The sequence below is a fragment of the Natator depressus genome, chromosome 6, assembly GCF_965152275.1.
Source record: "Natator depressus isolate rNatDep1 chromosome 6, rNatDep2.hap1, whole genome shotgun sequence".
In the NCBI taxonomy this organism is placed as follows: domain Eukaryota; kingdom Metazoa; phylum Chordata; order Testudines; family Cheloniidae; genus Natator; species Natator depressus.
The window spans coordinates 45,205,387-45,223,959 of NC_134239.1; the positions used below are offsets into that span (position 1 = coordinate 45,205,387).

General features: G+C 39.4%; 1 protein-coding gene across 1 annotated transcript in view; it reads right to left on the reverse strand.

Annotated features, from left to right (window-relative positions):
• LUZP2 (leucine zipper protein 2) overlaps positions 1-18,573 on the reverse strand; it is a 443,808-nt gene that overhangs the window by 126,867 nt on the left and 298,368 nt on the right. The window contains 1 exon segment of the mRNA XM_074955173.1: positions 1,338-1,400. Within this exon segment, the coding sequence (XP_074811274.1) occupies positions 1,338-1,400 (63 nt within the window).

Here is an 18,573-nt window from a genome sequence, read left to right on the forward strand (position 1 = left end):
TATTCTAATGTATTTAAATAAGATGCAAAACTAATAGAAAAAAATAAAGTTAAATAATACTAAAAATTCAAGATGTGATGAACCCTGAGCAAAATTAGCAAGAGAGAAAAAAAATAACACTGTCATATTTTTAGGCCAGGACTTCAACAATTCAGTAGTACAAAGGGAGAGAAAAATACTTTTGAAACCAAATACTGTAGAGTAAACCAGAAAGATACTATGATGTAGCTTGAGCAAAGTGAGAGAAAAGAATCTATTGCTTCTGACTGCTGCAAATTTCTTAGATATGATGGGCTAGATCTCCCACAGTGTAGCTCAATTGAAATCAATGGAAATCAGTTATTTAGATTATGTATCTGGCTGTATAACTTTGAAAATACAAGTTTTCAAATCTGTTTCTGAATTAAAATGTACTTGATTCAAGTGTGATAATTCTGTGGTGTTCTAGCAACATGCATTGACTTCTGCAGACTCATTAGACTGAGAGAGAAAAGTTTTATTCTTAGATCATTTTGCCTATCTTCTTGGCAATGCATAATTGTTCCCTAGAGTACGCTATTGTTGATGACTCTTCTCTATTTTTATGCTTCTCCAGTTTGACTTCACTGAAGTTACTCCTGATTTACATCATTGGGGCTTGATTCCTATTTGAGAATGGTGGGAATCAATAGTAACTCATCTGAGTACTCCTGTTGACTACAGGGAACTACTCGAATAAGTGCATAACTTTACTCACTTCAATAGCAACCATTAGTAGCTAGCATGACCGTTCATATGACTAAAAATACTCACATGCTTAAGTATTTGAAGAATCAGGGCTTTTATATTGTCTTTATGAGATTGCCAGCTCTTTGGCCGAGGCACCACTTCTTATTCTATATTTGGTAAAATGCCATGCATAGATTTTTAAATCATACACTATTTTAACATTAAAAATTACTTCTCCAGTGCTTTATTTAGAATTCTTTATTCAAAATTACTCAGACAATGGAGTTATTATTACTACTTTTTGGTATTGGGACCAATGGTGAAAATCAATGCTTTTGATCCTGGGATTCGGCAGACAATCTCCCCCATGACCTCAAATCTAAACACATGGATTTACTTTGTCTAAAAATGGAGACTGTATTTTGTTTCCTGATGTATGGTTTTGTCATGGGAGCAAATGAGAGGAGATTTTAGATGCATGGCCTCTTTGAACACTAGCTGTAGATACACATGAAGGCTACATTATCTAGCCCAGAGTCTCTGTGTGAAATTCTTTATGGCAATCCTCAACATTCTCTTTCTGTCTCTCTGCGTGTGTTAGGATTAGAACAGTAAGAAACTCTACTCACCTCTTCTGCATGAATACCACAAAGCTTGTTTCCCGACAGGAGTTTGTTTTTCAGGCTTTTGTTCTGAGAAAAGAACATGGTTTTACTATTGAGAGGTAGTAAAATATTAAGGAATCCTTTAAATATTTTAACATGTTGCTTTTATTTTTTACTAGAAATGATCTTGAAGATGTTAGTCAGGCCACATATAAATATGAAGCCAAGATAAATGTAGAATGGTACAGTAGCATCTTCTCTTCTAAAATTCAGAAGGCCTGTGGTTTTTGCATTAAAATATTAATTCACAGAGACAGAACTGCACATTGTAAACTTTCAAAACACTATATGAATTAAGCTGAAAGACATTTATTTAATCTCAATATGATGAGAAAAGACAAGGGACCAGATCCTCATCTAGTATAAATCAGCATGACAGAGCACTAACTTCAGTGGAACTAAGGCAATTTACAGAAGCTGAGGGTCTGGCCCAGTATCCCACCATTGAACCCTAAAGTCAAGATTTAAAGATTCTTTTCATTGTAAAATTGTTTAATTTAAAATTGGCAGAAAGTCTGAAACATTAAATGCTGAGTCCCCTCATTTCACTCCTACCATTCAACCTTCTTTTCTACCATAGGAGTTTTAAATCTCACTTTTTATTTACCAAAATGAAAATTGATTAAAATGTTAATAAAATGAAATTTCAACTAGCCTAGTAATATTCCCACACTGTAACTTTTTTTCTATATTCTTTCTTTTTGCTGATATTATGCTATAGTCGATAGCCAAGGGTATTTACCTTTGCAGATTCTCCACTGGGTGAGTAGCTGCCTAGCTTTGAAAATTATTTTTGCTCTCTTTAAATTCTTCCCTCTTGAATTAAGAATACAGTCAGCCAGATCCTGAGCTGAAGTAAATCAGTATAACTGTGACAAATGGGGTTACACCGGTTTATATCAGCTGAGGATCTGTTCCTACCTTTTTAGCTCATTTCTCTTGAATGACCTTACCATGATGAATTCCTCAAACACATTACAGTAAGAACTGAATAGAATTCTTTTTCACTATTTCTATTTCAATTCCCTGTCCCCATTATTACACTGCAGCCCACTGAGATTCATATTTTATTTAGTGTGGGACATTAAGGAGCCTTATGAAAAACCTAAAGTAGTTTCTAATGGATCTTGGGTTTTTTGTTTTTTAAGTACCATACTAGGCTAATATAGAGCTTGCATAATTTATACTAAGGACCTGCATTTTTATGCATTAATGATCTTCAGGAAATTGACGAGCTGTGCAGATGCTGTCTATCTGGGACTGTACTGTCAAAGAGTGCATGTCATGGAGATAACAGGGCAGAAATGGCTTAACAAATGTTACATACCTCTAAATAGTGCTAACCCTTCAGGGAAATTTCATTAGGTTATTTTCTTATACATCAGCCAGTGCAATGCATACTGTATCTATACTTTTCAATGTTAAAAAAACTATCAACAATGTTTCTACAAAGCTATATATTGTACTCCAGTGGGTAGCCATGGGCAACACCCAGGTGAGGCAAGAAATGAGAAATGTTAGCAGCTCAACACACACACTGTTCTCAACAGGTCAGCACAAAGGGCTGGGTCAACACCTCTCACATTAAATCCTGCAAATTCAGTAGGTCTCCAAAAAGTTTCCCTAGTAAAGATCCCCTCTCATCATTTTGGGAATCCTGCCCCACTTCCTGCTTTCCCCCCTAGAAACAGACTGCGGGAACTACCACCAAACCTCATGGATCCCAAGGAATCAGTGGGATACTGTTCTTCTGCAGAGCTCTAGCCCCATAACCCTCCTCCATAGCAGTGCATCTCTATTGGAGCGAAGGCACCTGGGAAACTCCATGTTCATATCTGCACTGGAAGTCCCCTTTAACAGGAGGATCCCACCTTCAGAGGACAGGTAATAAACCCTGATGTTGTATCATTTTCTCTTAGCAACCTACAAGGCAGGTAGAAAGATGTCGATAGCCAAAGTTGGGCCACCCATTCCCAGCTGTTTCCTCTGCAATGGATCCTGATCCCAAAGAGGCACTCTCCTAGGAAACGATAAGTCAGTGTTGTGGAAGTGGTGGGTGAGAGCTTCACGTGTGAAGGAAACTCTCCATGAGTGTAACTTGGGGGAAGGGCCAGATTTAGGGGCAGGCAACCCAAGGCGATTGCCTGGGGTGCTGGGCTTGGGGTGCTGTTTTTGTTGTTAGCGACAAAAGGGAAAATAGAATGTTTGAAATAAAATGTGTCAGGTATTCTGTATGTGGATTCATTTTTCACTAAACTCCTAGAATGTTCTGGACCTTTGTAGAATCTCTTAAATGACAGGGATAAATCATGCATGCAAATTGTGCATCAAAGTCATGAAATAGGCTACAAATGCAATAAAAAAAATAAGGTATTCAAAAGTTTAACAAATGGGGGGAGAAGTGCCGAAGATGCTCCTTGCCTGGGGTGCCATTTGGTCTTTTCCCCTTGCCAAAGTTGTTTACACTTTCCCCACTTGCCTTTCAACTGGCTATTTTTCTTATGTTGTTTTGTGCACACACTGAGAATTTAGTTCTCCCCCACTGTAATACAGTAAAGGCTAAATAGAAATCTTCTAAGGTTTTTCCTCCCTAGATGGACCTTTGGTCTGACCCAGTCGGGCCATTCTTATGTTTTCCCTTCCACCTCCTCCTCTCACATTCCTTTTTCTGTGTGTTTCTTGGAGGTTTGTATTTCTAAAAAGAAGCATTTAAAATTACCAGAAGACAGTTTTTAAATTGTAACCTATGAATACAAATTACCTACAATACTGCCTGAGGCATTGCCAACATGTAACACAACACAACACACGTAAATAAAAATATGACTGTGTGGACTATGGGATGACATATCTGTACAGGAAGTACATTCATTTGATCTGTACTTAGTTATGGACCTGCTGTGGACAGTATTTAATTGAGGATATTTTACACCTTTTGAAGTATTTAGTATGGTGACCCCTTTTCCCCTAATTGAACATGAAAAGGCAAAAAGATAAGAAGGGACTATAAAATATCTGCATTTGTAGGCACCTAAATACCATTAAAATCTGGTCCAGAATTACTAAGTGATAGAGACAACAATAATCATCATTCATTCCCAGGGAAGGTGAATGTGACTACTCCTATTTTACAGATGGGAAAATCAGTAAAATAGGAGTAGTCACATTCACCTTCTCTGGGAATGAATGATGATTATTGTTGTCTCTATCACTTAGTAATTCTGGACCCGATTTTAATGGTATTTAGGTGCCTAAAGATGCAGATATTTTATAGTTTTATATTTTACATTTAGTTTTAATATTTATATTTTAGTTTTATATTTTACAGTATATTTACAGATGGGAAAATCAGTGAATGAGTGGTTTGTCCAAAGCCACACAGCAGCTCATTGGCAGAGCCAGGAACAGAACCCAAATCTCCTGTACCTTAACCCTGAAACCCCCTGCCTCAATAAAGATACAGATTTACTTCTTCCCAGATCTGTCGTACCACACAATTTAAAAGAGAGTCTCTCATTTCAAAGAATATTTCATTAAAAGAAATCCATGGAAGGGGTAACTTTGCATGGTCACATCCAGAAAGCTTAGACTTTTGGTCCACAGTAAGGAATTATATGTACTCTTATTTCTTATGAGCAGGTAGGATATTTAAAGAGGCTGAGGGAATTAAGTACCAACTCCCATTGACTTTCAATGAGAATTCAGCTATTAAATCCCTCTGACTTCTTTAAAAATCCCAGCCAGCACTGTTACCCTTGGCTGTATTATTTAGATTAACTCTGTGGTCTTTGCTCAGTGTAAATAAGTGTGAATTTTTTTATGTGGTTGGATCAGAAAAATTGAAGGGGTCAGGGGAAGGTTTTTAAACCACAAAAAAGAAATCTTAAAATGCTGAGAGGTGCATTCACCACAGAGAGGTGTATTCCTCACAAACAAATGTGGCCTGAATTTTAGTAGGTAAGTAACCAGCACAGCTGGCTTTTAAAATGTTTTCCTTGACAGGTTGTCAGGTGCCTAGAGATACACAGCCCTTCTGTTGACTCACCCTGGCAACCAAATTAAGTGGGTCTCATTAGCTTCAACTCCTGACTGTAAATGGGACAAGAGTTGCTCTCATGGCAGAACTAAGGGCCAAGGCATGAAAAGAAAAACCATAGGAACAGAAGGAAGCACTGATTGAGTCTTGTGTTTGTTGTGATTTAAGTTAAATGTAACTCCAGGAGGTGGGTAAATTCAGACTGCAGCTAGGTGGGAATTTTTCAAACAAACAAGCTTTTTGTCAGAAAATGACAATTAGTTTAAACCAAAACCGTTTTCATGGGAACATTCCACTATTGATAAAGCTTTTGTTGGGGAAGGTTTTTCAGCCCAGGATGCAAAATGAAAAGGTGAGGGGAGCATTTATCTGAGATATAGGACACCCACATTTAAGGCCTTGGTCTGAACCAGGCAGAGCTAGGACTTGAATTTAGGTCTCTCACATCCCACAGGAGTGCCCTAACCACCAGTTCACTGGTGGTTCCAGGGTGCCTCTCGTCCTCTCTTTGGATTTTTTTTTTTGATAATTTTCAAAAGGTCTCACTTTCATTCCAGTACAGAATGGGAATTTTTTCAAAATCTCAAAAACGTTCACAAGATGGGAAAACCATTTCCCACCCAGCTCGAGTTCAGACCGTGGGCAAGATTCTCAGCTGGTACAATTCAGCCTAGCTTCACTGAAGTCAGTCGAATTTCATCAGTTGTCATAAGCTGAGAAACTGGACTAATATTTCTAGTGTGTACATGTGAGTGTGCATGCATGCAAACATGCATGTGCTATGAAATGAGCACACTGAGAATGCCTCTCATGTACAGTGTCTCTTTCTTACTTTCTATAGGGAACACCTAACTCACCTAAATGGAAAGGATAGGTATGTTGGGAATAGTTGGGAAAGCTGGGTATTTCAATAGTTATCCTTTGACGAAGAATAGTTAAAATAAAATAACTAAATAAAATAACTAAAATAAAATAATGGTGAGCCCATTCTTCCTGTGCTAATGAACCATGAACATATGGAAATCTAACCCAACACCTTTGATTCATTTAGCACATTGAAACAATGTAAATGTATTACTGAATAGCAATGGCATTCTCTAAAATTTTGCATGGCATTTGAAAAAGATTATTAATTGGATTCAGTACATCAATTTAGATTGAAGTCTGTGTCTCAGTGGAACACCGGGAAGCTTTATTTGTGAATTAGGCATATGCAGTTTTCACTAGCACAAAGAAGTTCCCACGCTATTTGAATTCCCTCATGTACCTTTTGCACAATTCCTGCGTAATGACAAAGTACAGCATCTTGTTTCACACATATTTCACTCTGTTCCTCTCTATTACACACTAACACAGGTTGCTTCTGGAATGATAAATAGCTTCAAGTTGCTTAAAACAGGTGTCCACAGTACTACAAGGCAATGATATTATTCTTCAGATTCTCTCCTGTGCAAAGATATGTTTGTTGTATGAGAAAGGGGGAACAAGTTAGGCCACTTTAATTGTCATGGTGCATTTACTATTAACTGCTATTATTATTTATTTATATTACCATAGCACCTAGAATCCTTAGTTCTTACTAACAGCTTACATATAAGACAAGAGATAATGGTAGATAAAGACAAACAACAGGGGGAGCACTAGGAACTAATGAGATAGTTGCACTGGCCCTGGTCCATCAATATAAATTAGAGCAGTTTAGGAGCCACTCTTCATTTATACTAACTGGCTATGATCGTGTTAGTTGCGAATTGCTGTATTGCACGTACACTCTGTCCTACCACCAGCACCCCTGTGCCAGGGCTCAAATGGCATAGGCACCGGCTAGGTCACTTTATGCCAGCTAAGGGATCCCTTATGCTGGCAGAATTCGTAGATAGCCTTTTAGGGCTAGATTTTGCCTGGAACAGGGGGAATTTTGGTATTTACTATTTCACATTTACCAAACTCTGAACACATTTCACTGACAGGTACTGTTTTGCATCCTGATTATAATCAGTGATTTCCTCCCGCAGCAGATGAAGAATTCTTGACCTGTATTATTGCTGTATCAGGGCCCCACTGATAATCTGATCAGGGCTTTTCTTTAAGAGCCATTTTCCTGAAGAGTCTGCTTTCATTTGTATTCTGTAACTGTTTGGTAAAAGAGGCTCTCAGTAATTAGTTCAATTAACTAATCTGCAAGACTCTGAGGTTGCAAATTCTTACTGAGTCAGGAAAAAAAGTACAAAATTAGGTCTCATATGGATTTAAGATGACCTTTCTTGTTTCCCAGTTAAGCTCCCTAAACTGAGATAAAATAAAAAAAATCATTTAAAATTGAATTGGTATGTTACACGGTCACTTTTTCGCAACACTATATTGGTTTTATATTCTTAAATAGGATTAGATTTAAAAGATATTTCAAGTTCAAAAACCAAGATATGTATGTAAAACATAATTGTTTAAGCATCCATTATTGTGTTTTTAATAGTCAGCCTATCTTTAAAAAAATATACAATAAGGACTATAACTAGATTTACCCCTTTAGATTTAGAGCAAGTATCCTATTATATCCAAACTAAATGTGTAGTTCAGTGTATTTAGGTTGCTTGAAATGCTAATATCGCAGAGTGCTTTTCTGAAACATTTGCATCATCGTATCATTAAGCACAGCGAACAACTGTAATTGAGGTCGAAAGCCTCATTCCCCTTTCTGTTATTTAACTTCTCTGCATCAGCAGTTTCAGTGCATCCATAAATTTAGCTGCAGTTGAAACCTGCCTTGGTTCTTCCTCAGACTTATAGTAATCTTAGGGCTGTTATAGATAGTGCATTATTCTGCAGCAGAAGGGTGTAAATTCTAGTGCACACTAGTGTGTCATGCGCTAAACTGACTTGTGTGGACACAGCTGAGACACACTAAAAATTCTCTAGTGCACGTTAACGTCATCCAGTACTACATTAATGTGCGCTAGCAAACTTTTAGAGTGCACCAGTAGGGTACAAGTGGACCACTTAATGTGACACCCTAGAGTGCACTAGAGTTTACACCTCTCTGGTGCAGTGTAGTGCTGTCAAGGTTCCTTCCCCGCTCTGAACTCTAGGGTACAGATGTGGGGACCTGCATGAAAACATCCTAAGCTTACTTTTACCAGCTTAGGTTAAAACTTCCCCAAGGTACAAATTAATTTTACCCTTTGCCCTTAGAATTTCCACTGCCACCACCAAACTTTAACTGGGTTTACTGGGAAACGTAGTTTGGACACGTCTTTCCCCCGCAAATCCTCCCAACCCTTGCACCCCACTTCCTGGGAAAGGTTTGGTAAAAATCCTCACCAATTTGCATAGGTGACCACAGACCCAAACCCTTGGATCTGAGAACAATGAAAAAGCATTCCGTTTTCTTACAAGAAGACTTTTAATAGAAGTAAAGGAACCACCTCTGTAAAATCAGGATGGTAGATACCTTACAGGGTAATTAGATTCAAAACATAGAGAATCCCTCTAGGCAAAACCTTAAGTTACAAAGAAGACACACAGACAGGGATAGTCATTCTACTCAGCACAGTTCTTTTCTCAGCCATTTAAAGAAATCATAATCTAACACATACCTAGCTAGATTACTTACTAAAAGTTCTAAGACTCCATTCCTGTTCTGTCCCTAGCAAAAGCAGCATACAGACAGCCCCAGACCCTTTGTTTTTCTCCCTCCTCCCAGCTTTTGAAAGTATCTTGTCTCCTCATTGGTCATTTTGGTCAGGTGCCAATGAGGTTACCTTTAGCTTCTTAACCCTTTACAGGTGAGAGGATTTTTCCTCTGGCCAGGAGGGATTTTAAAGAGGTTTACCCTTCCCTTTATATTTATGACAAGTGCACTGTTTAGACAAGCCCCTACTCAATTCCCTTCCAAGCAGCTGACACACCTGACTAGACATTAGATACTCATATATAGGATATACACAGGAATGTGTATGGCAGAGGTGGGTCAGTCATCAGGTCCGATCTGTTGTTAAAAGTTCTCACGCCGCATCCCCACCCCCAACAACAGATCGGACCTGATGACAGACTCTTTATACAAGTTTCCAGGTGAAAATAAAGAACTTTGGGTCTTGCCAAAAAAGATTTAGCAGTTCCATGCTTGGAGTTTTGGTGGCGGTGTTATTGTTTTTTAAATTACTTATTTTTAAATAGGTGAAAAGGCCAATCTGAAAGTCAAAAATATGCCTTTTTACCTTGTACTTCAATTACATTTACACTGTACAGGGATCTCTCATAATCTTGTGATATCTGTGAACTGGAAATGTGAAGGGAAAAGAGACGGGGGTGAATTCATTATCAGGAGAGTTGATAGGAATCCCATATTTAATTTCCTTCTTTTATCAAATAGTCTTATTTTTTAATGAAAAGGTGCGACACCTTCATTGTTTGCAGTAGGCCTTTGAAATTGAGCAGGGAAAAAACCTCCAGGCTAGAAAAGTGCCTTTTCTTTGTTCCATGAAATTCCATTGAGAATGAACTGAGTTATAAATGTTTAAAAATCATTTTTGGTCAGTTTGGCAGCATACCAAAATAATGTCAACATTCTGAAAATCTGGGCCCCTGATGCCACCAAAGCAGCAGTAGCAGGGCACACTTCACTGGGAACCCTGAGAGCAGACAGCCTGTCAGAGAGGGCGAGCAAGTGAGCAAAAGAGAGCAAGCACAGCTGCTGCCCCATCATCAGCCTCACTTGCTCAGTATCACACACATGGCACCAGTGGCCCATTTCTTACTCTGGGATAACAGCACTCTCAGGCTGGTCAAGTAATGTAATTAGCCTTGTAGTTCATGTGAAGCAGACTACATGACACTGCAGAAAAGTCTGGGTTCAAACCCCTGTGGACGCACGCTGAGGGAGCCATTACAGTTGTGCATTAATGGAAAGTTATTCAGGCTGCAAAATCAAATACTCATGTTAGGAAATGCCAGCTTTACGGTTTTCATGCAATCTTTATTTGTGCATGTTACTCCTTTTTGATCCAAGTTGCTAGTCAAAGTTCGGGGCCCTGAAGATGTTTCAGTTGCATAGAAATTGATGATGGAGTCTGGTATTTTCTTTGATGCAGTCTTGTTTATTTTACAAGGAATGTACAAAGTCTTGCTTCTCTGAATGCCAGAGGGACCAAAATTATCCTTAGCTTATAGGGCCAAGATTCGTTCAGACAGCATCCTTGATCCAGACCTCTCTCTAAGCTTCTCCAGGGTCACACCATGCTTACCGGTTTGCACCCCTTTTTGTCTTAGGTGCGGGGCTTGTGAATAACTTGTAATTGGAAGTGTGTTCAAACCCAGTCTCAAAGAGGTTTGTGATCAATACGCTCACCAGTCCCTCTCAACATAACATGAATATAGGCATTATGATACAGTTTTTAATTACATGATCATACACTATTTCTTCCACAGGACCCCTGCTTCAGTGAGTGTACAAAATGTATGCAAAAGGGGTCATAGTTAAAATTGCATGGACAACCATGAGTCTGGCATTTACTGAAACTTAAATGATATTTTAAACTTTTTTATACATAATTTTTAGATGTGCATATAATTTATAACCAATCCTATGTTAACATACTCTATCTCATTAAAGGGCTAAAACATCATAGCAAATCTGAAGGTAATACTTCAAGCACAGTTGTGCAAATGTCAGTTCAAACTTCCGACAAACTTTGCCTCAAAAAAGTAAAGTAAGAATCGTTATCCCATTTTACAGATGGATAAACTGAGACACAAATGGGATAAAGGCCAAAGTGTTCAAACTTAATTGCCTAAAGTTAGGGACCTAAATCTGTATTTAGGCACCTAAATAAATGGCCGAATCCGCAGAGGCGTTGAGCACCTATGGCATCCATTGACTCCAATGGGAGCAAGATCAGGCCCTTAATCTGACACAGCACACACAATCCTTACTAGAAGTGTGATGTACTGTAGCCAAGAACTGCTAAGCAGAGAAACAATACCACATGGGCAGTGTCATGACCAAGACTTGGGTAGTTAGACCTAGTGGTCAGTGCAGGAGTTGGGGCAGGCAGGGGAAAGCTACTGGGAGATCAGAGTCCAAGACAGGCCAGAGCGTAAACATAGTCTGATATCAGGAGGCAGGTAGGGTTAGGTTACCAGTAGATTGGGGTTAGGTGCCAGGTTACAGACAGTTATCAAACGGTAAAGTTGAGTAAACCAGTATTAGATGCCAGAGTCTAGGGTCTATCACAAGCAGGACCTGGAGCAGAGACAGGCAGGCAGTCTGTGCGGTTGCTCAGACAGCTTGGCTTACTGGTACTGGCCAAGCAGTGGGCTGTGAGGGGCAACTAAGATCCTGTTGGGTGGTACTTCCAACCAAGCCCAGACTCGCATGGGCCTCCCGTGGGAGCCTAGCCTAAGCCTCCCATGGTGAAATCAGCTGCCCAGAACCCTCATAGTCCCAGGTTCCAACCCTGCAGGTCCTTACAGGTAGACTCAGCACAAAACTATCAGTGTCATCACCAACACTTTCGAGAAGCAAGGACACAGAGTATATAAATGCAACTAAAATCATTTTCCCCTCAGAAAATTATTCCTGACAATCAGTGCAAATCTCAACAGTTTATCTGATCTCTGGCAGGAGTTATTTGTTTTGTACAAGATAAATTTGTGTCTGCCTCTGCTTGATGAATAGTGCAAATCAAACCATACTGAGTCCTCACTCATCTCCAGAACATTTCATAGAGGTGTTTAAAAAAAAAACCCACAAAACTATAAGGTGCTCAGTAAGAATGTGACAGAGCTGATTGCCAAGATGAAACGTTTTCCATTTCCTGTTTAACAACAGCTATTCACAGGACCCTGATGGAGGAAATCAGAAGGCAGCAATGGACCAAAATCAAATATCTAGGCCTTATCTGATGTCACATTGTGCTGGTACCCTGAGGGGTCTGGGTATTAGCTTTGTATTGTATGATGTTGAGAAAGTGTTTTATGTGGCATGAAATAGTGAGCCTGCTTTAATCCTGTCAGGTCGACTCAGCCCTTCATCCTTATGAGGTAGATAAATTAAGTTTCATGCAGTTTACTGTGTGCATGTTTTTCAGATAATACCTTAAGAACTCAGGTTCTAGCTGCTTTTCATGGGCATTAGAGATACATGACACTTTTTGTAAAAGTAGGAGTTTACGTCAGTATTCTTGACCAAATGTTCCTTTCTCACATTGTTGAACAGCATTACGTGTGTGGATTAGCTGATGCCCTCTGCCCCAGCAGAGGCTACATTTCAGTGGTGAGCCTGTGTGCACAGTACATAGTTTCTGAAGTGCTCTGGGTCAATCAGAATGAGCATTGCTATGTAAATGTACAGTATCTTATAATGAATAGCAACATTGCTCTAGGAGCTATTGTGGAAGGTTTCAGAGGTATGGTCTTATACAGAATGTGTCACACTCCATATGCACATACTATAAAGGGCTACTGGAATGCCTCCCCAAATAAAACAGCGAACAGTGGATGTTTTGCTATATTTTCTATATTATGGGAATAATGTTGCAGGGTAATTGGTTAGATGGGTACAGGACTATGTTAATACACAAACATTTATATTTGTTCTGTTATTGGCCAAGATAACTTCCTCATAACTCTTGCTAGCTGTATCAAGAGTGCAATATCATTTTGAGGAGGACGGAACTAGAGATATACCTAAATTTATACCGTAAGGGTTCCTCAGAAACATCTGGTTACCTCACCCACATGGGCTTTACCAGTGCTTTGAGACCTAATTTTTTAAATCATCAAATAAAGACATCTGCTTTACTACTCAATTTTAAGCCAATTACCTCAATGAGGTGCATCGCAAAGTAAAATCTAGAGAGCTGTTGTGTAGGCTTTAGTTACAGTCCTATGTTGGGTGATGTATATGATCAGTGGGAAGCACAATGATTCTAGGAGCTCTCAGGCATGCATTAGAAGAACAACCACTGTGGCATCCCTTTAGGGTGTGCAGCATACATATCTCCATACAGCTGACCAGTTCTGCTGCTTGGTACGGAACAGCTCTACCCATGAACCTGCGTCCTTCAAGCCCCTGGTATGGAATGGCTTGTGTCACAGGTATGAGAACAGTTCTTCTGTTCAGGGTAGCAGAGGGACTGGGATTTTGCCTGGGTCTACAGGGGAAAAAGAAGAAGGGGGATACTTCTTATATCCTCCTTCCTTGTGCATTTACATGGCGGCCAGATGCAGGATAAAGTAGTTTGAATTTATAAGTGCTCCTTCCCCAGAATAAACATGTTCCTTCCTCTGCTGCACATAAATACTCCTCCAATGCATCTACATTGTTTTTATCTGATTAAGAAAGAGCTTACAAAATTCACGAGAATGGTATTGAAGCTCACCCATCCATTTCCTGCACTAGTCCCCAGCATAAGGCCCATGTGCATCAAAACACAAATGCAACTCTGTTCTCTACTACCTATAATATAAAGGTTGCTCTAACATGCACCAGATGCCAATAGCCCCAAGGGACTCTGCCAACAGCTAGAAGCCTGACCACACCCATTACTTTTAGCTCAGTCCTCTATGCCAGTGGTCACCAGAGGAACATTTACAGCAGCTTTGCACCACAAGAAGGGCTCCTTGTGGAGGGGAGATGTGCTGGCTTATGGCCTCTTTGCAACAGTAGAGAGGCATGAGCTATCAGAGCACATTCCCTAATCAGGGTTATGATCCTACATGTGACAACATAAAGGGTGGCAGTTGAAATCATAGCAGAGTGTTAAATGCACTGGAGTAAGCAATAAGCAGTCAGAGGACATGTACCCTTAAGAAACAAAGATCCTTTATGCATCATTTTGAATACTCGTGTTGCAAATAATATATATTTTAAAAAGTCACAGAAATAACAACCCGAGCCATACTTTCATCTCACATGTAACAACCACACTTCATGCTGTGGGTTACTCCTGCTGTTTAATGCCTTGCGCTGGCTCCATTATGAAGAATAAATTGCCAGTCACATTTTTACCTGGTCATGTGGAGTACTTGGCAGGGTAGCATTATAAAAAATAAACTGTGTAGCAAATTTTGATGGGCTTTCTACATGTTTTATGTGACAGTTCAGTATGCAAATCCAAGTCCACCTACCACCCGGACAGCAGTGAAGGTTTGAGGCCAGTTACAAATTTTGATGTAGTTTTGTAATGTATTTCTCCTACAGTATAACAATTACTGAAATATTTATGCAAATGCCAAAAAATTATGTTTTGATACAGGCCTTTGATGCAGCTCCCTCCCCCGCACACACACACTTTTCTTCCTGCATCCTTGTACATATTTGAACTTCTTAACATTTTCATGCAGAAAGTCTAAAGCTCCAGCTGTTAAATAAAAGTCAATCCCACTAAAATTAATTGCTTTAGTGGATTTGTGTCTCCCAGGCTTCAAGTCATTGACCCAGTAGAACGCAGAAAATAGTCTAGTTAAGTCTTCACAGAAGGCCATGAATGGCACACCTGTTCCTTAGGAAGTTGGAACTCTCCCGTAAGATGTCAGGAACCCCACTATGAACACGAGGAAGAGGGTAACTTCAGACTAGCCAATGAAGTACAGTGTTTTAAATGTTGCCCACAGGCATTTTTTGATCTGAGAGAGAAAAAACGTGGCCAACGGACAGTATTTTTTTCCACCACACAGTTATTCAGAGATGCCACTTCGCCACTTAGTCCACCCCATCAGAGAACTTGTTCTTTTGTTTTCAAAGGGTAACATTTTACCAGGATTATTTTTTTAAGGTGTTAACTTTTTTGTGGGTTCTTTTCTACTCAGTGCTACTTGTAACCAATGGTACTTTAAAGGATCCCCGATCTGGTCCCTAACGCTACTAATCACATTGAGATCCTGAGATGCAAGACACAATAGAAATGCAAAGGATTAACTAAATCATTATTATTAATAATTTTATTCTCTGTATCTTACATAAACCTTTCATTTACCCACAGTCGATTAAGGAAACTGTCAGGCAGCATCTGAGCACTTTAAAATCTGGCAGCTCCTTTTAGGTGCCCAAATGGGAGTTGAATTCTTTTGAAAATCTGGCCAAGTGGCCAGTAATATTTAGCCCAATGAAGTGGTCTTTATTCCTTTGTCCCTGTTAACTCACACATACAACTGTACATCACTAAGCAGCGTTTTTCATGCACTATATTAGGTCCTGTATAGCTCTCACTGGCAACAAATAGTGGTAAGAGCTATTTACTGCCCAGTTGCATACAGTTAAAATCAGTTGGAGTCCGAAGCTAGTGCAGAATGGAGCAGCTCACTTTCTGGGCAAGGCACCTCATTAGAAGCCCATGACACCACTACTCTGAGATCTGCACTGGATACTTAGTGGTTTCCAGTGGAGTTTAAGGTGTTGATTGTGACTTAAAGGTCCACGGGGATCACCTCTCTTCCCAGGCAATACTGTGACTGCTGCAGCCAGAGGCACTCCAGCTGGATGATGCTCATTAGAAAAGAGAGGGGACTGCTGGCAGGGGAATCTTGGTGAGGACCCCAGTACTCTGGAAGGTGCTCCACCTTTGTCTCAAATAGCTCGAATTTGGTGAGCTTCCAGGCATGCTGCAACAGACATCTGTGTGCTACGGTTTACGGTGAGGTTTGAGAGTGCGCTCCTGCAACAAACAAAGGAAGTTTTTTGGAGGTGGCTGGCTGGGCAAGTTCCTGTTTGACCGTCCCCATGTAGACACACCCTGTCAAAGTGCCACAGTAGCTACTAGTGTGAAGGAGCTAGTGTGCACTAATTCCCCGTGTGGACACTCTTACTTTGGAAGTGCATTAAACTGAACTGTCTGAGGGCACTCTTAGTGCACAGGCAGAGGGTCCACATGGGGAGTTAGTGTGAAGTTGCTAGTATGCTTTAAATTCACTCCCTAGTTTATTGCATGCTTAGACAAGCCCTGACTGTTTAATGCTGCTGGGGTAATGCTGTAATATTAACTGTTAAGGTATATAAACATCTTTTCTTATTATTTAAATGAAAATAAATAATATAAAACAAAATGAACTGACCTATCACATGTACTTCATTGATAAGAGTGTTGCTGAGTGATAACAGAAAAGCAAGGACCAATCCTTCTCGTTGAAGTTGAGAGGAATTTTGTGACTGTGCTGAGACAAATATTTTATTTCATCCCTATTTTTTCATCTCCCTCTTCTCTGAATAAGGTGATTCAGAATCACTCATGCGGGAGGAATGATACAAATGGTACAAATACTTCCAGAGCCTGATTTTACTTCCAATGAAATTTTTCTATTCATTTCAATAGGAGCTGGATCCAGCTGGCTGTGGGAAAGGAAGTGCAATTTAGTATTCCTTTCATGTAAGATACATTTCTAATTAAAAAACATAGCAGTGGATTAGAACAGAGAATCCTATTTTACAGTATTTCATTTTGAAATATAGGGTAATTGCCTGTGTCATTCAGGATTATCCAGAGAAGAAACCTGGCAATTCTTTGATCTTTCTCTTTGGTAGAGGTGACCGGGTGCTTTAGGGATTGTTTGCAGGATCAGTTAAGGAAAGTGCTTGGTTAGGTACATGTTAGCTAGAAGCTCCATCTTTTCATTTGTTTGACAAAGGACAAACAGAAGTTGGTACTGCTGCAAACTGCAAGGTTAGGCTTAAAACGCCCATTACTGTAAAATGACAGATCCACTAAGGCAGGCTGATAAAAATGAAAAGAACATCCTGAATGTTGCCAAATATGCAAATATAAATAATCAAAAAGAGGGGAAAGTATTAAAGTAACTACATTGGTGCAAGAAATTGTATATACCTAGGACAAGAGATACACCTCTGGGTGCTTAGGTGAGATGACAAGCAGCAGACGGGGCATGGGGTCTCTCACTCTTTCGGAACATTATAAATAGAAGAAACTCTGGTTGGTCACTCACTGGACAATTGATGTTTCTAATGGGAAAGTCAGAAAGATTAGCTGGTTGTGCAAACGCACCGTGCTCCTACACTTCATTAGTTCTGCCATGATTATGGAGCTAATCCAAAACCCACGAAAGGCTTAGGATCATGTAAAAAAAAAAAACAATTATCCTTTAAGGACAATTGTTTTTTACGTGAAAACAAACAGTCTCCTGGGAGGAACAAATATGCAACAAAGTAGTTACTTTAATACTTTCCCCTCATTTTGACAATATGTTGGTAATCAGCACTACCACCACAGCCAGTTTCAGAAGCACCAGAAACAAACTATTAGGTGGGACAGACATAGTAGCAGCAACCTTTCAACACAAGGTTAATTAGTCTAATATTAAGAGGAATCCCACAATCTCTGGAACTATTTACACATGAGTTTGGCCAGATTTCCGTTTGTAGAGAAGTTTCCACATTTTCATAATCTTTGAGATTTGACTGAACATTGAGATTTGATTTAGACTCACAAAACTCTCTTAGTTGTTTTATCATCAAGGGCTTGTCTACATGGGAACCAATTGCTAAATAAGCTAGGGTGTGAATTTAAAACTCTATTAAACGCTATTCTACACCAGCTTCCTTTGTGGACAACCTTATTCCTCAAAAAGAGTGCCTTTTTGAAGATTAGCTTCATCCACTTCCAAACAACTATTCCACATTAGTCATCTCAATCTATTTCCATGTGTAGATAAGCCCTAAGAACGGTTGGGCTCAGTTCCAAAGTAACGTACACCAGATTACATCAGGAGTGATGCCATTGAAATAAAATGGAATTTAATTGGTGTAGAACTGGTATGAGGAGAGTCAGGTCCACCATTAATTTATTTAAACATACAAAAAACTATTGCATTATTGAGGCTCAGCATGGATTTGAGTATGTTTCCGTAGCGGCTCATTTCATAACATCCTCCTTCCCTATTTGTGACCAAGTATTTGACCGCTTTTACCTCCGCCACAGATATCCACACATTTATCTAATGTACCTCCCTACCTATGAGTCCCAAGTTATTCCCAAATGTGGATTTCTTTTTTTGTCAGTATATGAATTCACTTGGCTAACCAATTTGACCAGATTTGGGAGTTAAGAAATCTGGCACATACTATCATAGCATGAAGGGGATTTGTTGTTATGCATATTCAATTGATCTCACACATTTAATAAAGTAAATTAAGTGTATAGACCGGAAACACATTTT